The 23623-nt window shown below is 47.6% G+C and overlaps 1 protein-coding gene across 1 annotated transcript in view; it reads right to left on the reverse strand.

Annotated features, from left to right (window-relative positions):
• Positions 1 to 452: 452 nt before the first annotated feature.
• Positions 453 to 23623, reverse strand: part of LOC311124096 (serine hydroxymethyltransferase, cytosolic-like) — a gene marked incomplete at its 3' end in the record, with an annotated part of 37297 nt that continues 14126 nt past the window's right edge. The window contains exons 2-7 of the mRNA XM_084198309.1: positions 23134 to 23251; positions 18094 to 18239; positions 14936 to 15051; positions 12530 to 12690; positions 1430 to 1511; positions 453 to 720 (exon numbers count right to left, since the gene is read on the reverse strand). Coding sequence (XP_084054435.1) covers positions 453 to 720; positions 1430 to 1511; positions 12530 to 12690; positions 14936 to 15051; positions 18094 to 18239; positions 23134 to 23232 — 872 coding nt within the window. The remainder of the gene's footprint in view (positions 721 to 1429; positions 1512 to 12529; positions 12691 to 14935; positions 15052 to 18093; positions 18240 to 23133; positions 23252 to 23623) is intronic.

The raw sequence follows: 23623 nt of genomic DNA on the forward strand, positions 1-23623 counted from the left end.
TCTCCGTACCCTTTCTGTAGAAGATGACCCCAGAGCGACAGCCCCCCCCCCCTCTCCTCTCCGTACCCTTTCTGTAGAAGATGACCCCAGAGCGACAGCCCCCCCCCCCTCTCCTCTTCCGTACCCTTTCTGTAGAAGATGACCCAGAGCGACAGCCCCCCCCCCTCTCCTCTCCGTACCCTTTCTGTAGAAGATGACCCAGAGCGACAGCCCCCCCCCCCCGTACCCTTTCTGTAGAAGATGACCCAGAGTGACAGCCCCCCCCCCCTCTCTCCGTACCCTTTCTGTAGAAGATGACCCCAGAGTGACAGCCCCCCCCCCCTCTCCTCTCCGTACCCTTTCTGTAGAAGATGACCCCAGAGCGACAGCCCCCCCCCCCCCCCCCCTCTCCTCTCCGTACCCTTTCTGTAGAAGATGACCCCAGAGCGACAGCCCCCCCCCCCCCTCCGCACCCTTTCTGTAGAAGATGACCCCAGAGCGACAGCCCCCCCCCTCTCCTCTCCGTACCCTTTCTGTAGAAGATGACCCCAGAGCGACAGCCCCGCAGCGTCTTGTGGGTCGTCGTGGAGACCACGTCACAGTACTCGAACGGAGATGGGACGACCCCGGCCGCCACCAGTCCACTGACGTGTGCCATGTCGGCCAATAGGAACGCACCGTTCTCATCAGCAATACGACGCAGCCGAGCGTAGTCAAGGTTACGGGAATAACAGCTGGTACCTGGAGAGAAGATGGGGAACAATTAACAGGAAATGGTCCCGATTTTCAACCTCCATCTTCATTCAGCACCATCCCAACATCAACTGGGGAAAACCATGGATTTCTATGTTTTTTGTAGTCAAAAAGATGCACAACAAATCACGGCAAACGTTTTTTTCCAGATAATGGCACTGGAAAAACTAGTCCTCTACAAGCTATTTCAATGGAGATTCTGGGTCTGCGAAACCAGGTCCAAAAGATACAATGAAAACCGTAAAAAAACAGTGAGTCCATATCCTCAGAATGTTCTGTCCCTGAGCAGATCGGATCTATTGTCTGAATGGACACAATGTCACACAGCTGGCGACAGGACCTGCTGGGTGTGTGTGTGTGTGTGTGTGTGTGTGGTGGTGGTGGTGTGTGTGTGTGTGTGTGTGTGTGTGTGTGGTGGTGGTGTGTGTGTGTGTGTGTGTGGTGGTGGTGTGTGTGTGTGTGTGTGTGTGTGGTGGTGGTGTGTGTGTGTAGTGGTGTGTGTGTGTGTGTGGTGGTGGTGGTGTGTGTGTGTGTGTGGTGGTGGTGGTGCGTGTGTGTGTGTGTGTGTGTGTGGTGGTGCGTGTGTGTGTGTGTGTGTGTGTGTGTGGTGGTGCGCGCGTGTGTGTGTGTGTGTGTGTGTGTGTGTGTGTGGTGGTGCGCGCGCGTGTGTGTGTGTGTGTGGTGCGATGCGTGTTACCTGCGATGATCAGTTTGGGGTGGAACAGCCGGGCGTTCTCCTCCAGTCGGTCATAGTCGATGAGGCCAGTGTCTGGATTCACCTGATACAACACAGATTCACATCACAGATTGGAGCTCAGTTGGTAGCGCAAAGTGCTTGCAAACGCCAGGGTTTGATTCCTGCTGAGACCAACCATAAGATGTATGCACGCAAGACTAAGTCACTGAATAAAAGCGTTTTTAAAAATTGCATATATTATTATATTATTATAGGCAGTTTTGGAACTCAGTAGTGAGTGTTGCAACCGAGGTGACGGCATATCCTCCTAATTATTAATATTAATTATTTATTAATTATTAATATTAATCCTACGACGGTGACGGTGCCCCACATTGAAAAGTCACTGAGCCCTTCAATTTTTTAAATATTTTTTATTTAACCTTTATTTAACCAGGTAAACCAGTTGAGAACAAGTTCTCATTTACAACTGCGACCTGGCCAAGATAAAGCAAAGCAGTGCGATAAAAACAACAACACAGAGTTACATATGGGGTAAAAAACATAAAGTCAAAAATACAAGAGAAAATATATATACAGTGTGTGCAAATTTAGCAAGTTATAGAGGTAAGGCAATAAAATAGGCCATAGTGCAAAATAATTACAATTAGTATTAACACTGGAATGTGCAAATAGAGATACTGGGGTGCAAATGAGCAAAATAAATACCAATATGGGGATGAGGTAGTTGGGTGGGCTAATTTCAGATGGGCTGTGTACAGGTGCAGTGATCGGTAAGGTGCTCTGACAACTGATGCTTAAAGTTAGTGAGGGAGATAAGAGTCTCCAGCTTCAGAGATTTTTGCAATTTGTTCCAGTCATTGGCAGCAGAGAACTGGAAGGAATTGCGGCCAAAGGAGGTGTTGGCTTTGGGGATGACCAGTAAAGACCATTCTACTGCCAAATGTTTGTCTATGGAGATTGCATGGCCGTGTGCTCGATTTTATACACCTGTCAGCAAACGGATGTGGCTGAAATAGCCGAATTCACTCATTTGAAAGGGGGAAGTGTCCACATACTTTTGTATACGTAGTGTTTGTCAGCTAGAAAGAAAATGGAGGAGGAAGACAACATTATCTACTGGCGTCTTCAACGGGAAGCAACTGTGACCACATTGATCCTAAAAGATCCACAAATACACTTTCCCCCATGGACCAGAATTCACCCCTCCAAAGAAAGCAACGGCGCCAGCGCTTTTCTTCCCGAAATGCCACCCGATCCGCGATTGGATCCATGGCAGAGGCGTCGCATTATTTCTCAGTTTAGGCCGCACTCGGCAGGCTGCATTACAGCAAACTCCCCAAGAGCCACAGAACGACCGAACCACCGCAAACACCTTGAGAACGACTCACGAGCTCCTACTCTCTATGACAGCGTCAGCCGTTAAAGCTACCAAAAGCTGGCAGACAGGTTTACATCCTGGTTAGTTTGGATCAGTTAGATGATTTCTGAAGTTAAGGGCAGATTAAAAATAAAAAAATAAAAAAATAAAACCCAACTTTTAGAAAAAAACATAATTGATTTAAGAGTTTGTAATTTGGGAATGTTTTCTCTGAGTTACTATTATATGATGGCATTGAGAAAATCAGTGCTACACTGCCTTTAAAGGAATACTTCTGGCATTGAGAAAATCGGTGCTACACTGCCTTTAAAGGAATACTTCTGGCATTGAGAAAATCGGTGCTACACTGCCTTTAAAGGAATACTTCTGGCATTGAGAAAAATCGGTGCTACACTGCCTTTAAAGGAATACTTCTGGCATTGAGAAAAATCGGTGCTACACTGCCTTTAAAGGAATACTTCTGGCATTGAGAAAATCGGTGCTACACTGCCTTTAAAGGAATACTTCTGGCATTGAGAAAATCGGTGCTACACTGCCTTTAAAGGAATACTTCTGGCATTGAGAAAAATCAGTGCTACACTGCCTTTAAAGGAATACTTCTGGCATTGAGAAAAATCAGTGCTACACTGCCTTTAAAGGAATACTTCTGGCATTGAGAAAAATCAGTGCTACACTGCCTTTAAAGGAATACTTCTGGCATTGAGAAAAATCGGTGCTACACTGCCTTTAAAGGGATACTTCTGGCATTGAGAAAATCGGTGCTACACTGCCCTTAAATGAATACTTCTGGCATTGAGAAAATCGGTACTACACTGCCTTTAAAGGAATACTTCTGGCATTGAGAAAAATCAGTGCTACACTGCCTTTAAAGGAACACTTCTGGCATTGAGAAAAATCGGTGCTACACTGCCTTTAAAGGAACACTTCTGGCATTGAGAAAAATCGGTGCTACACTGCCTTTAAAGGGATACTTCTGGCATTGAGAAAATCGGTGCTACACTGCCTTTAAAGGAATACTTCTGGCATTGAGAAAAATCAGTGCTACACTGCCTTTAAAGGAATACTTCTGGCATTGAGAAAAATCAGTGCTACACTGCCTTTAAAGGAATACTTCTGGCATTGAGAAAAATCAGTGCTACACTGCCTTTAAAGGAATACTTCTGGCATTGAGAAAAATCAGTGCTACACTGCCTTTAAAGGAATACTTCTGGCATTGAGAAAAATCAGTGCTACACTGCCTTTAAAGGAATACTTCTGGCATTGAGAAAATCGGTGCTACACTGCCTTTAAAGGAACACTTCTGGCATTGAGAAAATCGGTGCTACACTGCCTTTAAAGGAATACTTCTGGCATTGAGAAAATCGGTGCTACACTTCCTTTAAAGGAATACTTCTGGCATTGAGAAAAATCGGTGCTACACTGCCTTTAAAGGAACACTTCTGGCATTGAGAAAATCGGTGCTACACTTCCTTTAAAGGAATACTTCTGGCATTGAGAAAAATCGGTGCTACACTTCCTTTAAAGGAATACTTCTGGCATTGAGAAAAATCGGTGCTACACTTCCTTTAAAGGAATACTTCTGGCATTGAGAAAATCGGTGCTACACTTCCTTTAAAGGAATACTTCTGGCATTGAGAAAAATCGGTGCTACACTTCCTTTAAAGGAATACTTCTGGCATTGAGAAAAATCGGTGCTACACTTCCTTTAAAGGAATACTTCTGGCATTGAGAAAAATCGGTGCTACACTGCCTTTAAAGGAATACTTCTGGGTTTTGGCAATGAGGCCCTTGATCTACTTCCCCGTAGTCAGATCAGCTATTGGATCCCATATTTATGAACCAGGTTAGAGGTCCTCTGTAGCTCAGCTGGTAGAGCACGGCGCTTGTAACGCCAGGGTAGTGGGTTCGATTCCCCGGGACCACCCATACGTAAAAATGTATGCGCACATGACTGTAAGTCGCTTTGGATAAAAGCGTCTGCTAAATGGCATTATTATTATTATTAGGTAGTTCGCGACCCAATGCTAACTAGCGCAATGACTGGAAGTCTATGGTTATCTGCTAGCACGCATAAGACTTCCAGGGAGAGGGAAGGTTAAACAGCAATAGGTGTAGCGGACATGAGTCGGTCACGTGATGAGATAGCGCGCGCAAGTACAGGAAGTCCCGCTACGACCTCAGCAGAGTCATCAAACGAGCAAAAAGGACAATATAGGAATAAGGTGGAATCCTATTCCACAGGCTCCGACGCCCGCTGCATGTGGCAGAGGGCTACAGTCCATTACGGATTACAAAAGAAAGACCCAGCCGTGATCTGCCCAAACGATGCCTCTCTTCCAGACCAACTCAATGCATTTTATGTCCGTTTTGACAATAACAACAACACCGTGCCGGGTGTGAGGGCCGCCACCGACCCAGAAGATAGGGGTGATCTCTCGCTCTCTCCGAGGCCGACGTGGGTAAAGTCTTTCATCAGGTCAACACCCGCAAGACCGCGCGGGCCTAGATGGTATTCCAGGGCGCTTTCTCAGAGCATGCGCAGAACAGCTGGCAGGCATATTCACGGTCACGCTCTCAAATGGTACAGCTGTAGATCTCGGAGGATTTGAGTGCCCATGCCAAACCTTTTCAATCTCCTGAGGGGGGAAGAGGCGCCTTCTTCACAACTGCGCACGCGTGGACAACTTTAAAGTTGCTTTAGTGATTTTGTACACCGAGGAACTTGAAGCTCTCGACCCGGAAACCTGACTTAACACTGTCAGGGAATGTTTTAACCAATCACATGACGCCTGATCCAATGCCGATCGCAGACCATCTTTGAATCAGTAACGAGCGGCGTACAGTATGGAAAGCCATTCGACGGGTCAATAAGAGACGACAGCGCAGTACTTCCCATATCCTGCCCCTTAACCACAGCATTTAAAAAAGAACTTAGAATCAGCCAATCAGGTGTAGAGGAGGGTAGGAGGGAGGGGCTACAGGTCAGTGAGACAACACCGCCTGGTCAAGGCCTTCACACAGCCCGAATAACAACATGAAAAACAACACTGAAACAATGAAGTAACTGTGGTCAAGGTCCAGCTCTGTTCTGGTGATAGAACTGGGGGTCAAGACAGTTCTGTTCTCCCTATGGTTACCTTGGCAGGACAGGCAGGCCGAGTCCGTCTGGAAAAGTCTCCTAGGAATTTTTAAGGACTTTGATCTCAAATAACCTCTGTGGTGTGTCTCTATACGCTGTCTCTCTGTGGTGTGTCTCTCTATACGCTGTCTCTCTGTGGTGTGTCTCTCTACGGTGTGTCTTCTATACGCTGTCTCTCTGTGGTGTGTCTCTATACGCTGTCTCTCTGTGGTGTGTCTCTCTACGGTGTGTCTTCTATACGCTGTCTCTCTGTGGTGTGTCTCTATACGCTGTCTCTCTGTGGTGTGTCTTCTATACGCTGTCTCTCTGTGGTGTGTCTTCTATATGCTGTCTCTCTGTGGTGTGTCTCTATACGCTGTCTCTCTGTGGTGTGTCTCTCTACGGTGTGTCTTCTATACGCTGTCTCTCTGTGGTGTGTCTCTATACGCTGTCTCTCTGTGGTGTGTCTTCTATACGCTGTCTCTCTGTGGTGTGTCTCTCTATACGCTGTCTCTCTGTGGTGTGTCTCTATACGCTGTCTCTCTGTGGTGTGTCTCTCTGTGGTGTGTCTCTATACGCTGTCTCTCTGTGGTGTGTCTCTCTGTGGTGTGTCTCTATACGCTGTCTCTCTGTGGTGTGTCTCTCTGTGGTGTGTCTCTCTGTGGTGTGTCTCTCTGTGGTGTGTCTCTCTGTGGTGTGTCTCTCTATACGCTGTCTCTCTGTGGTGTGTCTCTCTATACGCTGTCTCTCTGTGGTGTGTCTCTCTGTGGTGTGTCTCTATACGCTGTCTCTCTGTGGTGTGTCTCTCTGTGGTGTGTCTCTCTGTGGTGTGTCTCTCTGTGGTGTGTCTCTCTATACGCTGTCTCTCTGTGGTGTGTCTCTCTGTGGTGTGTCTCTCTATACGCTGTCTCTCTGTGGTGTGTCTCTCTATACGCTGTCTCTCTGTGGTGTGTCTCTATACGCTGTCTCTCTGTGGTGTGTCTCTATACGCTGTCTCTCTGTGGTGTGTCTTCTATACGCTGTCTCTCTGTGGTGTGTCTCTATACGCTGTCTCTCTGTGGTGTGTCTTCTATACGCTGTCTCTCTGTGGTGTCTCTCTCTACGGTGTGTCTTCTATACGCTGTCTCTCTGTGGTGTGTCTCTCTGTGGTGTGTCTTCTATATGCTGTCTCTCTGTGGTGTGTCTCTCTATACGCTGTCTCTCTGTGGTGTGTCTCTATACGCTGTCTCTCTGTGGTGTGTCTCTATACGCTGTCTCTCTGTGGTGTGTCCTCTATACGCTGTCTCTCTGTGGTGTGTCTCTCTATACGCTGTCTCTCTGTGGTGTGTCTCTCTATACGCTGTCTCTCTGTGGTGTGTCTCTATACGCTGTCTCTCTGTGGTGTGTCTCTATACGCTGTCTCTCTGTGGTGTCTCTCTATACGCTGTCTCTCTGTGGTGTCTCTCTATACGCTGTCTCTCTGTGGTGTCTCTCTGTGGTGTGTCTTCTATACGCTGTCTCTCTGTGGTGTGTCTCTATACGCTGTCTCTCTGTGGTGTGTCTTCTATACGCTGTCTCTCTGTGGTGTCTCTCTGTGGTGTGTCTTCTATACGCTGTCTCTCTGTGGTGTGTCTCTATACGCTGTCTCTCTGTGGTGTGTCTCTATATACGCTGTCTCTCTGTGGTGTGTCTCTATATACGCTGTCTCTCTGTGGTGTGTCTCTATACGCTGTCTCTCTGTGGTGTGTCTCTATATACGCTGTCTCTCTGTGGTGTGTCTCTATATACGCTGTCTCTCTGTGGTGTGTCTCTATACGCTGTCTCTCTGTGGTGTATCTTCTATACGCTATCTCTCTGTGGTGTGTCTCTATATGCTGTCTCTCTGTGGTGTGTCTCTATACGCTGTCTCTCTGTGGTGTGTCTTCTATACGCTGTCTCTCTGTGGTGTCTCTCTATACGCTGTCTCTCTGTGGTGTGTCTCTATACGCTGTCTCTCTGTGGTGTGTCTTCTATACGCTGTCTCTCTGTGGTGTGTCTCTATACGCTGTCTCTCTGTGGTGTGTCTTCTATACGCTGTCTCTCTGTGGTGTGTCTCTCTATACGCTGTCTCTCTGTGGTGTGTCTCTCTATACGCTGTCTCTCTGTGGTGTGTCTCTCTATACGCTGTCTCTCTGTGGTGTCTCTCTATACGCTGTCTCTCTGTGGTGTGTCTCTATACGCTGTCTCTCTGTGGTGTGTCTCTCTATACGCTGTCTCTCTGTGGTGTGTCTCTCTATACGCTGTCTCTCTGTGGTGTGTCTCTCTATACGCTGTCTCTCTGTGGTGTGTCTCTATACGCTGTCTCTCTGTGGTGTGTCTCTCTATACGCTGTCTCTCTGTGGTGTGTCTTCTATATGCTGTCTCTCTGTGGTGTGTCTCTATACGCTGTCTCTCTATACGCTGTCTCTCTGTGGTGTCTCTCTATACGCTGTCTCTCTGTGGTGTGTCTCTCTGTGGTGTGTCTCTCTGTGGTGTGTCTCTATACGCTGTCTCTCTGTGGTGTGTCTCTCTATACGCTGTCTCTCTGTGGTGTGTCTTCTATACGCTGTCTCTCTGTGGTGTGTCTCTATACGCTGTCTCTCTGTGGTGTATCTTCTATACGCTGTCTCTCTGTGGTGTATCTTCTATACGCTGTCTCTCTGTGGTGTGTCTCTATACGCTGTCTCTCTGTGGTGTGTCTCTATACGCTGTCTCTCTGTGGTGTGTCTCTATACGCTGTCTCTCTGTGGTGTGTCTCTATATGCTGTCTCTCTGTGGTGTGTCTCTATACGCTGTCTCTGTGGTGTGTCCTCTATACGCTGTCTCTCTGTGGTGTGTCTCTATACGCTGTCTCTCTGTGGTGTGTCTTCTATACGCTGTCTCTGTGGTGTGTCCTCTATACGCTGTCTCTCTGTGGTGTCTCTCTGTGGTGTCTCTCTATACGCTGTCTCTCTGTGGTGTGTCTCTCTGTGGTGTGTCTCTCTGTGGTGTGTCTCTATACGCTGTCTCTCTGTGGTGTGTCTCTCTATACGCTGTCTCTCTGTGGTGTGTCTTCTATACGCTGTCTCTCTGTGGTGTGTCTCTATACGCTGTCTCTCTGTGGTGTGTCTCTATACGCTGTCTCTCTGTGGTGTGTCTTCTATACGCTGTCTCTCTGTGGTGTGTCTCTATACGCTGTCTCTCTGTGGTGTGTCTCTATACGCTGTCTCTCTGTGGTGTGTCTTCTATACGTTGTCTCTCTGTGGTGTGTCTTCTATACGCTGTCTCTCTGTGGTGTGTCTCTATACGCTGTCTCTCTGTGGTGTGTCTCTATACGCTGTCTCTCTGTGGTGTGTCTCTATACGCTGTCTCTCTGTGGTGTGTCTCTATACGCTGTCTCTCTGTGGTGTGTCTCTATACGCTGTCTCTCTGTGGTGTGTCTCTATACGCTGTCTCTCTGTGGTGTGTCTTCTATACGCTGTCTCTCTGTGGTGTGTCTCTATACGCTGTCTCTCTGTGGTGTGTCTCTATACGCTGTCTCTCTGTGGTGTGTCTCTATACGCTGTCTCTCTGTGGTGTGTCTCTCTACGCTGTCTCTCTGTGGTGTGTCTCTCTATACGCTGTCTCTCTGTGGTGTGTCTCTCTACGGTGTGTCTTCTATACGCTGTCTCTCTGTGGTGTGTCTTCTATACGCTGTCTCTCTGTGGTGTGTCTTCTATACGCTGTCTCTCTGTGGTGTGTCTTCTATACGCTGTCTCTCTGTGGTGTGTCTCTCTATACGCTGTCTCTCTGTGGTGTGTCTCTCTACGGTGTGTCTTCTATACGCTGTCTCTCTGTGGTGTGTCTTCTATACGCTGTCTCTCTGTGGTGTGTCTTCTATACGCTGTCTCTCTGTGGTGTGTCTTCTATACGCTGTCTCTCTGTGGTGTGTCTCTCTACGGTGTGTCTTCTATACGCTGTCTCTCTGTGGTGTGTCTTCTATACGCTGTCTCTCTGTGGTGTGTCTCTCTACGGTGTGTCCTCTATACGCTGTCTCTCTGTGGTGTGTCTCTATACGCTGTCTCTCTGTGGTGTGTCTTCTATACGCTGTCTCTCTGTGGTGTGTCTCTCTACGGTGTGTCCTCTATACGCTGTCTCTCTGTGGTGTGTCTTCTATACGCTGTCTCTGTGGTGTGTCCTCTATACGCTGTCTCTCTGTGGTGTCTCTCTGTGGTGTCTCTCTATACGCTGTCTCTCTGTGGTGTGTCTCTCTGTGGTGTGTCTCTCTGTGGTGTGTCTCTATACGCTGTCTCTCTGTGGTGTGTCTCTCTATACGCTGTCTCTCTGTGGTGTGTCTTCTATACGCTGTCTCTCTGTGGTGTGTCTCTATACGCTGTCTCTCTGTGGTGTGTCTCTATACGCTGTCTCTCTGTGGTGTGTCTTCTATACGCTGTCTCTCTGTGGTGTGTCTCTATACGCTGTCTCTCTGTGGTGTGTCTCTATACGCTGTCTCTCTGTGGTGTGTCTTCTATACGTTGTCTCTCTGTGGTGTGTCTTCTATACGCTGTCTCTCTGTGGTGTGTCTCTATACGCTGTCTCTCTGTGGTGTGTCTCTATACGCTGTCTCTCTGTGGTGTGTCTCTATACGCTGTCTCTCTGTGGTGTGTCTCTATACGCTGTCTCTCTGTGGTGTGTCTCTATACGCTGTCTCTCTGTGGTGTGTCTCTATACGCTGTCTCTCTGTGGTGTGTCTTCTATACGCTGTCTCTCTGTGGTGTGTCTCTATACGCTGTCTCTCTGTGGTGTGTCTCTATACGCTGTCTCTCTGTGGTGTGTCTCTATACGCTGTCTCTCTGTGGTGTGTCTCTCTACGCTGTCTCTCTGTGGTGTGTCTCTCTATACGCTGTCTCTCTGTGGTGTGTCTCTCTACGGTGTGTCTTCTATACGCTGTCTCTCTGTGGTGTGTCTTCTATACGCTGTCTCTCTGTGGTGTGTCTTCTATACGCTGTCTCTCTGTGGTGTGTCTTCTATACGCTGTCTCTCTGTGGTGTGTCTCTCTATACGCTGTCTCTCTGTGGTGTGTCTCTCTACGGTGTGTCTTCTATACGCTGTCTCTCTGTGGTGTGTCTTCTATACGCTGTCTCTCTGTGGTGTGTCTTCTATACGCTGTCTCTCTGTGGTGTGTCTTCTATACGCTGTCTCTCTGTGGTGTGTCTCTCTACGGTGTGTCTTCTATACGCTGTCTCTCTACGGTGTGTCTTCTATACGCTGTCTCTCTGTGGTGTGTCTTCTATACGCTGTCTCTCTGTGGTGTGTCTTCTATACGCTGTCTCTCTGTGGTGTGTCTCTATACGCTGTCTCTCTGTGGTGTGTCTTCTATACGCTGTCTCTCTGTGGTGTGTCTTCTATACGCTGTCTCTCTGTGGTGTGTCTCTATACGCTGTCTCTCTGTGGTGTGTCTCTATACGCCGTCTCTCTGTGGTGTGTCTCTATACGCTGTCTCTCTGTGGTGTGTCTCTATACGCTGTCTCTCTGTGGTGTGTCTCTATACGCTGTCTCTCTGTGGTGTGTCTCTATATATATGCTGTCTCTCTGTGGTGTGTCTCTATACGCTGTCTCTCTGTGGTGTGTCTTCTATACGCTGTCTCTCTGTGGTGTGTCTTCTATACGCTGTCTCTCTGTGGTGTGTCTCTATACGCTGTCTCTCTGTGGTGTGTCTCTATACGCTGTCTCTCTGTGGTGTGTCTTCTATACGCTGTCTCTCTGTGGTGTGTCTTCTATACGGTGTGTCTTCTATACGCTGTCTCTCTGTGGTGTGTCTCTATACGCTGTCTCTCTGTGGTGTGTCTCTATATGCTGTCTCTCTGTGGTGTGTCTTCTATACGCTGTCTCTCTGTGGTGTGTCTTCTATACGCTGTCTCTCTGTGGTGTGTCTTCTATACGCTGTCTCTCTGTGTTGTGTCTTCTATACGCTGTCTCTCTGTGGTGTGTCTCTATACGCCGTCTCTCTGTGGTGTGTCTCTATACGCCGTCTCTCTGTGGTGTGTCTCTATACGCCGTCTCTCTGTGGTGTGTCTCTATACGCTGTCTCTCTGTGGTGTGTCTCTATACGCTGTCTCTCTGTGGTGTGTCTCTATATACGCTGTCTCTCTGTGGTGTGTCTCTATACGCTGTCTCTCTGTGGTGTGTCTCCTATACGCTGTCTCTCTGTGGTGTGTCTTCTATACGCTGTCTCTCTGTGGTGTGTCTCTATACGCTGTCTCTCTGTGGTGTGTCTCTATACGCTGTCTCTCTGTGGTGTGTCTCTATACGCTGTCTCTCTGTGGTGTGTCTCTATACGCTGTCTCTCTGTGGTGTGTCTCTCTATATGCTGTCTCTCTGTGGTGTGTCTCTATACGCTGTCTCTCTGTGGTGTGTCTCTCTATACGCTGTCTCTCTGTGGTGTGTGTGTGTGTGTGTTTAAATTTTAGTCATTTTAGCAGATGCTCTTATCCAGAGCGACTTACATGAGCAATTAGGGTTAAGTGCCTTGCTTAAGGGCACATCGACAGATTTTTCACCTAGTCGGCTCGGGGATTAGAACCAGCGACCTTTCGGTTACTGGCACAACGCTCTTACCCACTAAGCTACCTGCCGTCCTGTTTACCTTGTAGGGCATGGACTCAAAGAAGATGGATGTGGCAGAGATCTTCTTCTTGTCCGTCATGAAGCCGTGTGTCAGGTGACCTCCATCGGGTAGGTCCAGACCCATGATCCGCCCATGAGGCTCCACGATGGCCGTGTACACAGCAAAGTTAGCAGGGGAGCCTAGAAACACAAAACACACATCCGCCAAGTTAGACACCACGCAGCTGTACTGAGCTGGCCTGGTTCCACCTCCACCAAGTTAGACACCACACAGCTGTACTGAGCTGGCCTGGTTCCACCTCCACCAAGTTAGACACCACACAGCTGTACTGAGCTGGCCTGGTTCCACCTCCACCAAGTTAGCAGGAGACACCACACAGCTGTACTGAGCTGGCCTGGTTCCACCTCCACCAAGTTAGACACCACACAGCTGTACTGAGCTGGCCTGGTTCCACCTCCACCAAGTTAGACACCACACAGCTGTACTGAGCTGGCCTGGTTCCACATCCACCAAGTTAGACACCACACAGCTGTACTGAGCTGGCCTGGTTCCACCTCCACCAAGTTAGACACCACGCAGCTGTACTGAGCTGGCCTGGTTCCACATCCACCAAGTTAGCAGGAGACACCACGCAGCTGTACTGAGCTGGCCTGGTTCCACCTCCACCAAGTTAGCAGGAGACACCACGCAGCTGTACTGAGCTGGCCTGGTTCCACCTCCACCAAGTTAGCAGGAGACACCACACAGCTGTACTGAGCTGGCCTGGTTCCACCTCCACCAAGTTAGACACCACACAGCTGTACTGAGCTGGCCTGGTTCCACCTCCACCAAGTTAGACACCACACAGCTGTACTGAGCTGGCCTGGTTCCACCTCCACCAAGTTAGACACCACACAGCTGTACTGAGCTGGCCTGGTTCCACATCCACCAAGTTAGACACCACACAGCTGTACTGAGCTGGCCTGGTTCCACCTCCACCAAGTTAGACACCACACAGCTGTACTGAGCTGGCCTGGTTCCACCTCCACCAAGTTAGACACCACACAGCTGTACTGAGCTGGCCTGGTTCCACCTCCACCAAGTTAGACACCACACAGCTGTACTGAGCTGGCCTGGTTCCACCTCCACCAAGTTAGACACCACACAGCTGTACTGAGCTGGCCTGGTTCCACCTCCACCAAGTTAGACACCACACAGCTGTACTGAGCTGGCCTGGTTCCACCTCCACCAAGTTAGCAGGAGACACCACACAGCTGTACTGAGCTGGCCTGGTTCCACCTCCACCAAGTTAGACACCACGCAGCTGTACTGAGCTGGCCTGGTTCCACCTCCACCAAGTTAGACACTACACAGCTGTACTGAGCTGGCCTGGTTCCACCTCCACCAAGTTAGCAGGAGACACCACACAGCTGTACTGAGCTGGCCTGGTTCCACCTCCACCAAGTTAGCAGGAGACACCACACAGCTGTACTGAGCTGGCCTGGTTCCACCTCCACCAAGTTAGACACCACACAGCTGTACTGAGCTGGCCTGGTTCCACCTCCACCAAGTTAGACACCACACAGCTGTACTGAGCTGGCCTGGTTCCACCTCCACCAAGTTAGACACCACACAGCTGTACTGAGCTCTCTGCGTAGTGTGTGTGTGTGTCTCTGCGTAGTGTGTGTGTCTCTGTGTAGTGTGTGTGTCTCTGTGTAGTGTGTGTGTGTGTCTCTGCGTAGTGTGTGTGTCTCTGTGTAGTGTGTGTGTCTCTGTGTAGTGTGTGTGTGTGTCTCTGCGTAGTGTGTGTGTCTCTGTGTAGTGTGTGTGTCTCTGTGTAGTGTGTGTGTGTGTCTCTGCGTAGTGTGTGTGTCTCTGTGTAGTGTGTGTGTCTCTGTGTAGTGTGTGTGTCTCTGTGTAGTGTGTGTGTCTCTGTGTAGTGTGTGTGTGTGTGTCTCTGCGTAGTGTGTGTGTCTCTGTGTAGTGTGTGTGTGTCTCTGTGTAGTGTGTGTCTGTGTAGTGTGTCTCTCTCTGTGTAGTGTGTGTGTGTGTGTCTCTGCGTAGTGTGTGTGTCTCTGTGTAGTGTGTGTGTGTCTCTGTGTAGTGTGTGTCTGTGTAGTGTGTCTCTCTCTGTGTAGTGTGTGTATGTGTCTCTGCGTAGTGTGTGTGTATGTGTCTCTGCGTAGTGTGTGTCTGTGTAGTGTGTCTCTCTGTGTAGTGTGTGTATGTGTCTCTGCGTAGTGTGTATGTGTCTCTGTGTAGTGTGTGTGTGTCTCTGTGTAGTGTGTCTCTCTGTAGTGTGTATGTGTCTCTGCGTAGTGTGTGTGTGTGTGTCTCTCTGTGTAGTGTGTGTCTCTCTGTGTAGTGTGTGTATGTGTCTCTGCGTAGTGTGTGTGTGTGTGTCTCTGTGTAGTGTGTGTGTGTGTGTGTGTGTCTCTGTGTTACCTGAGTACGGCTGTACGTTGACCCCCCACTTGTCAGCGTCCAGTCCGTAGGCCTCCAGAGCTCTCCTCTGACACAGACGCTCCAACTCATCTACATGTTCCGTACCTCCGTAGTATCTACACACACACACACACACACACACACACACACACCACGGACAGGTACACACACACACACACACACACACACACACACACACCACGGACAGGTACACACACACACACACACACACACACACACACACACAGACACACACACACACAGACACACAGACACACAGACACACACACACTTAGTAGGTGGATCTCTTCGAGAGCTGTTAAGAGTGGTGTCTGTGTGTGTTTAGTGTTTCTCTGAGTGATGTGTCTCGGTGTGTATGTCTGCATGTTGTGTACCTGTCCGTGGTGTGTGTGTGTGTGTGTGTGTGTGTGTGTGTGTGTGTGTGTGTGTGTGTGTGTGTGTGTGTGTGTCTGTGTGTCAGCACCTACATTACCAGTCAATAGTTTGGACACACCTACTCATCCCAGGAGTTTTCTTTATTTTTACTATTTTCTACATTGTAGAATAATAGTGAAGACATCAAAACTATGAAATAACACATCATGTAGTAACCAAAAAAGTGTTAAATCAAAATATATTTTAGATTTGAGATTCTTCAAAGTCGCCACCCTTTGCCTTGATGACAGCTTTGCACACTCTTGGCATTCTCTCGATGAGGAAAAAAGGTCTGAATACTTTCCGAATGCATGTGTGTGTGTGTGTGTTTGTATATAAACTCAGCAAAAAAAAGAAATGTCCCCTCACTGTCAACTGCGTTTCTTTTCAGCAAACTTAACATGTGTAAATATTTGTATGAACATAACAAGATTCAACAACTGAGACATAAACTGAACAAGTTCCACAGACATGTGACTAACAGAAATTGAATAATGTGTCCCTGAACAAAGGGGGGGGGGGGGTCAAAATCAAAAGTAACAGTCAGTATCTGGTGTGGCCACCAGCTGCATTAAGTACTGCAGTGTATCTCCTCCTCATGGACTGCACCAGATTTGCCAGTTCTTGCTGTGAGATGTTACCCCACTCTTCCACCAAGGCACCTGCAAGTTCCCGAACATTTCTGGGGGGGAATGGCCCTAGCCCTCACCCTCCGATCCAACAGGTCCCAGACGTGCTCAATGGGATTGAGATCCGGGCTCTTCGCTGGCCATGGCAGAACACTGACATTCCTGTCTTGCAGGAAATCACGCACAGAACGAGCAGTATGGCTGGTGGCATTGTCATGCTGGAGGGTCATGTCAGGATGAGCCTGCAGGAAGGGTACCACATGAGGGAGGAGGATGTCTTCCCTGTAACGCACAGCGTTGAGATTGCCTGCAATGACAACAAGCTCAGTCAGATGATGCTGTGACACACCGCCCCAGACCATGACGGACCCTCCACCTCCAAAATCGATCCCGCTCCAGAGTACAGGCCTCGGTGTAACCCTCATTCCTTCAACGATAAACGCAAATCCGACCATCACCCCTTGAGACAAAACCGTGACTCGTCAGTGAAGAGCACTTTTTGCCAGTCCTGTCTGGTCCAGCGACAGTTGGTTTGTGCCAATAGGCGACGTTGCTGGTGATGTCTGGTGAGGACCTGCCTTACAACAGGCCTACAAGCCCTCAGTCCAGCCTCTCTCAGCCTATTGCGGACAGTCTGAGCACTGATGGAGGGATTGTGCGTTCCTGGTGTAGCTCGGGCAGTTGTTGTTGCCATCCTGTACCTGTCCCGCAGGTGTGATGTTCGGATGTACCGATCCTGTGCAGGTGTTGCTACACGTGGTCTGCCACTGCGAGGACGATCAGCTGTCCGTCCTGTCTCCCTGTAGCGCTGTCTTAGGCGTCTCACAGTACAGACATTGCAATTTATTGCCCTGGCCACATCTGCAGTCCTCATGCCTAAGGCACGTTCACGCAGATGAGCAGGGACCCTGGGCATCTTTCTTTTGGTGTTTTTCAGAGTCAGTAGAAAGGCCTCTTTAGTGTCCTAAGTTTTCATAACTGTGACCTTAATTGCCTACCGTCTGTAAGCCGTTAGTGTCTTAACGACCGTTCCACAGGTGCATGTTCATTAATTGTTTATGGTTCATTGAACAAGCATGGGGAAACAGTGTTTAAACCCTTTACAATGAAGATCTGTGAAGTTATTTGGATTTTTAAGAATTATCTTTGAAAGACAGGGTCTTTTTTTGCTGAGTTTATATATATATATATATATATATATATATATATATATATATATATATATATATATATATATATATATATATACACATTTTACTTTTTTTTTTTTTTTTTACTTTTTTGTTCATTTAGCAGACGCTCTTATCCAGAGCGACTTACAGGAGCAATTAGGGTTAAGTGCCTTGCTTAAGGGCACATCGACAGATTTTTCACCTAGTCGGCTCGGGGATTAGAACCAGCGACCTTTCGGTTACTGGCACAACGCTCTTAACCACTAAGCTACCTGCCGCCCCGCATATATGTATGTGTCTGTGTTGGTATACCTATATAGACTTCAACTGTATGCATGTATGTCTGAGTATTCCACAGTACACACCAGTATTCCTCTGAGTATTCCACAGTACACACCAGTATTCCTCTGAGTATTCCACAGTACACACCAGTATACCTCTTGAGTATTCGAAGTTAGCTGCTTAGCGATTTCGACGCATGCCTCTGCGCTCCGGTATCAAACGTAAGTTTATCTCACATCATTGAGAAAAGCAAACAAGTGCTCAGCATATGTGGGAACTCCTTCAAGACTGTTGGAAAAGCATTTCAGGTGAAGCTGGTTGAGAGAATGCCAAGAGTGTACAAAGCTGTCAAGGCAAAGGGGTGGCTACTTTGAAGAATCTAAAATATAAAATATATTTAGATTTGTTTAACACTTTTTTGGTTACTACATGATTCCATATGTGTTATTTCATAGTTTTGATGTCTTCACTATTATTCTACACTGTAGAAAACCCTGGAATGAGTAGGTGTGTCCAAACTTTTGACTGGTACTGTATGTATTGTTTATTTATTTATTTGTAAACGTATACAGGGCTCTCTTGTAAAAGCGTTGTAGCTCAATGTGACTCCCTGTTCGGATAACGGTTAATAAAACCCTACCTCTGTCCAGGGTAGCCCTCAGAGTACTTATTGTTCATGCAGGACCCCAGGGCTTCCAGAACGGCTCTAGAGGTGAAGTTCTCTGACGCTATCAGCTCCAGGCCAAACGTCTGGCGATGCTTCTCTCTCTTTATGATGGAGAACACCTACACACACACACACACACACACACACACACACAACACACACACACACACACACCTCTCTCTTTATGATGGAGAACACCTACACACACACACACCTCTCTCTTTATGATGGAGAACAACACACACAAACACACACACACACACACACACACACACACACCCCTCTCTCTTTATGATGGAGAACACCTACACACACACACACACACCCACACACACCTCTCTCTTTATGATGGAGAACACCTACACACACCTCTCTCCTTTATGATGGAGAACACCTACACATCCACACACACACACACACACACACACCTCTCTCTTTATGATGGAGAACACCTACACACACACACACACAACACACACACACACCTCTCTCTTTATGATGGAGAACACCTACACACACACACACACACCTCTCTCTTTATGATGGAGAACACCTACACACACACACACACACACACACACACACCTCTCTCTTTATGATGGAGAACACCTACACACACACACACACACCTCTCTCTTTATGATGGAGAACACCTACACACACACACACACACACACACACACCTCTCTCTTTATGATGGAGAACACCTACACACACACACACCTGTCTCTTTATGATGGAGAACACCTACACACACACACACACACACACCTCTCTCTTTATGATGGAGAACACCTACACACACACACACACACACACACACCTCTCTCTTTATGATGGAGAACACCTACACACACACACACACACACACACACACACACACACCTCTCTCTTTATGATGGAGAACACCTACACACACACACACACACACACACACACACACACACACACACACACACACACACACACACACACACACACACACCTCTCTCTTTATGATGGAGAACACATAACACACACTAATGTGTGTATAATAACCATCATATTGAAGTATATTTGGAGTCACCCGACGATATGTTGTGTGATCCTCCCCAGGTACGACTTGGGGAAACAATGCAGTTTATTTAGGCTACAGATGAAAATAAGATATGATGAGCTTCACAGGATGGTGAAAGTGCCACGGTGATGAGAGCTTACATTTACATTTTAGTCATTGACTTACAGTTAGTGAGTGCATACATTATTTATATTTTTCATACTGGCCCCCCGTGGGAATCGAACCCACAACTGAGCTACATCCCTGCCGGCCATTCCCTCCCCTACCCTGGACGACGCTGGGCCAATTGTGCGCCGCCCCATGAGTCTCCCGGTCGCGGCCGGCTACGACAGAGCCTGGATTCGAACCAGGATCTCTAGTGGCACAGCTAGCACAGCTAGCACTGCCTTAGACCACTGCACCACTCGGGAGACCACAGCTTGATGCTCCTTTCCAATAAATATCCAGGGTATTATTCTGGTGCCGTGATGATCGATGCTGGACTGCCGTTTGACAAAATTAAAATATTATTCGCTCTAATCCATAATAATCTCATCATGTAGCCTAGCGTACGGGATTATTATGGATTAGAGCGTACCAGCAACTATCTGACAGCTGTTGGCTAAAGCGCAAGACCAGAGTTGGCACATTTGCTATTTAAGGCCAGGCACCATTTGTTCCCCTTAATCACAAATCAACTTTTACCAACTGAATGTAGACACAAATAATACTTTTTTTGTTTTTGTACAAAATCAGAAATATTTTATATATAAAACAAAAATCAGGTGATGTCATTAAATATTGGAATATCGCGCAAATAAATTTTTCTGGACAATGGATGAAGTCAGCCTAAATATTTTGATTTCATTTTGTTAAAAAAAAAAAAAAACACTCCAGGACCGGACTTGTCCAGAACAAGATTGTGGATAACATCGTGTTTATCTAGAATAAAACATTTTTACAACAATTCCCTCTTAGCAAGTCTGGAGAATCTACACTACATGACCAAAAGTATGCGGACACCTGCTGGTCCGACATCTCATTCCTAAATCATGGGCATTAATATGGAGTTGGTCCCCCCTTTGCTGCTATAACAGCCTCCACTCTTCTGGGAAGGCTTTCCACTAGATGTTGGAACATTGCTGCGGGGACTTGCTTCCATTCAGCCACAAGAGCATTAGTGAGGTTGGGCACTGATGTTGGGCGATTAGGCCTGGCTCGCAGTCGGCGTTTCCAATTCATCCCAAAGGTGTTCCGATGGGGTTGAGGTCAGGGCTCTGTGCAGGCCAGTCAAGTTCTTCCACACCGATCTCGACAAACCATTTCTGTATGGACCTCGCTGTGTGCACGGGGGCATTGTCATGCTGAAACAGGAAAGGGCCTTCACCAAACTGTTGCCACAAAGTTGGAAGCACAGAATCATCTAGAATGTCATTGTATGCTGTAGCGTTACGATTTCCCTTCACTGGAACTAAGGGGCCTAGCCCGAACCATGAAAAACAGCCCCAGACCATTATTCCTCCTCCACCAAACTTTACAGTTGGCACTATGCATTCGGGCAGGTAGCGTTCTCCTGGCATCCGCCAAACCCAGATTCGTCCGTCAGACTGCCAGATGGTGAGAAGCGTGATTCATCACTCCAGAGAACGCGTTTCCACTGAATCCAATGGCGGCGAGCTTTACACCACTCCAGCCAACGCTTGGCATTGCGCATGGTGATCTTAGGCTTGTGTGCGGCTGCTCAGCCAAACCGATTTCATGAAGCTCCCAACAAACAGTTATTGTGCTGACATTGCTTCCAGAGGCAGTTTGGAACTCGGTAGTGAGTGTTGCAATTGAGGACAGACGATTTCTACGCTCTTCAGCACTCGGCGGTCCCGTTCTGTGAGCTTGTGTGGCCTACCACTTCACGGCTGAGCCGTTGTTGCTCCTAGACGTTTCCACTTCACAATAACAGCACTTACAGTTGACCGGGGGCAGCTCTAGCAGGGCAGAAAGTTGACGAACTGTCTTGTTGGAAAGGTGGCATCCTATGACGGTGCCACGTTGAAAGTCACTGAGCTCTTCAGTACGGGCCATTCTACCGCCAATGTTTGTCTATGGAGATTGCATGGCTGTGTGCTTGATTTTATACACCTGTCAGCAACAGGTGTGGCTGAAATAGCAGAATCCACTATAGCGTATCTAAGGATAACTACACAACACGTGGTGAACGTCGATGCTTCTGAAGCTGAGGGAAAATTAGTTGGCGTGTGGGGAGAGTCTGACTTTCAGGAAATGGCAGTATTAGACAAGTACAGTGAATTTAGACTAACCGAACAACAAAACACCTATTTAGACCCAATCAACATCTCTTCAAAGGAAGTTACTAAATATAGTCGAGTTTGTAACACTATGAATTGGGCTTTTTAAACATGTGTAATTTAATGTGGTGAGCTTTGAAATTATTGATGTACAGGTCAGTGGCCAGTTTATTAGGTACACCCATCTAGTACCGGGTCGGACCCCCCCCCTTTGCCTCCAGAACAACCAGAATTCTTCGGGCCATTGATTCTACAAGGTGTTCGGGAAACATTCCACAGGGACGTTGTTCCATGCTGACGATTGAACGGTGGTACATTCATCACGCTGCCAACAGCCCGTTCCATCTCATCCCAAAGATACTCTATTGGTCAGCAACACTGTTCAGATACCAGCTGAGAAACGATTGAACGCCACAGTGTATCAAGAGACCTAACGTGTGGAAAACATTCCCCTCACCATTACACCACCAGCCTGTACCGTTGACACCAGGCAGGATGGGTCCATGGACCCATAATGCTTACGCCAAATCCTGACTCTGCCATCAGCATGACGCAACAGGTACCGGGATTCGTCAGACCAGGCAATGTTTTTCCACTCCTCAAATTTCCCAGTGTTGGTGATCGCTTGCAACACTTGTTTTTAGCTGATCGGAGTGGAACCCGACTGTTTGTGGCTCCGCCTGTTATCTTGGACGATTCTTGCCATTCTCCTTCGACCTCTCTCGTCAACAATGCTGTTTTCTCCCACAGGACTGTGGGCCGCTGACTGGATGGTTTTTGGTTTGTCGCACCATTCTCGGTAAACCCTAGACGCTGTCCTTGCGTGAAAAGCCCAGGAGGGCGGCCGTTTCTGGAGGTACTGGATCCGGAAACGGATGGCACCGACGATCACGCCACGCTCAGTAACTGAATCCCTCGATGGCCGTCTGTCTGTGCTTTATATAGCAAGTCATGTGACTCACTGTCTGTAGGAGCGAACCATTCCATGTTCATGAACGGGGGGGTGTACCTCAAACTGGCCAATGACTGCATGTCAATTTTTAAATGGTTAAAATTCATTTTTCATGGACGGTAGTAGCATAAATTAAAGAAAATATACATTTGTCAAGTTTTGGAAAATGTTTACTTTTTGAAAATACTAAAAATGGACCAAAATACCAACAAATCTCAACATTGAAAAGGTAATTGAAAGGTAATTTCAGCCTGTGGCGCCTTGACGCAATAGTTTTGATGACAGAACTATCGGTAGAGTTGAAAATGCAATGAAAACACATTGAACTTTAGATTTTTATTCGGTACATGAAAACTTAAAGCGAAAAAAAGGTACATTTTGTGGTCACTACGTCGTCACCCACTGATTTTTTTTATCAGCAACAAGTCCGTTTGGTGGAAACACCGTTGGTGGGAAAATGTACATATTTTCTTCATGAGGATTTTAGAATATGTAAACCTGGCTACACACACAAATAGCCTTATTTACCACTCACACTCAGGCCAGGAATCAATCAGATCACTGTCAACAATGCTCCATTTGAAAGGTGATTTCCGACTGAGCTTACATAAATGTTTATACTGTGAATGCGGTCTCCGCGAACATCGCCTTTAAAAAGACGCATTGTCACACACACACACACACACACACACACACACACACACCCCCTCCGTGTTTCGTACCTCAGAGTCGTTGGAGCGGAGTGGCTCCAGCATCATCTTGTTGTGAGACTCCCACATGTCCTTGCTGACATGGTGACTGGTATCGTCGCTATGAGACATGATGGTGACTGGTACTGATCTACACACAGACAGAAGGTCAGAGAGTCAGTTAAACTATGGCAGACAGAGACAGTTAAACTATGGCAGACAGAGACAGTTAAACTATGGCAGACAGACAGTCAGTTAAACTATGGCAGACAGACAGTCAGTTAAACTATGGCAGACAGACAGTCAGTTAAACTATGGCAGACAGACAGTCAGTTAAACTATGGCAGACAGAGACAGTTAAACTATGGCAGACAGACAGTCAGTTAAACTATGGCAGACAGACAGTCAGTTAAACTATGGCAGACAGAGACAGTCAGTTAAACTATGGCAGACAGAGACAGTCAGTTAAACTATGGCAGACAGAGACACAGACAGTCAGTTAAACTATGGCAGACAGAGACAG

The sequence above is a fragment of the Coregonus lavaretus genome (assembly GCF_964263955.1).
Source record: "Coregonus lavaretus genome assembly, contig: HAP1_SCAFFOLD_2990, whole genome shotgun sequence".
Classification (NCBI taxonomy): domain Eukaryota; kingdom Metazoa; phylum Chordata; class Actinopteri; order Salmoniformes; family Salmonidae; genus Coregonus; species Coregonus lavaretus.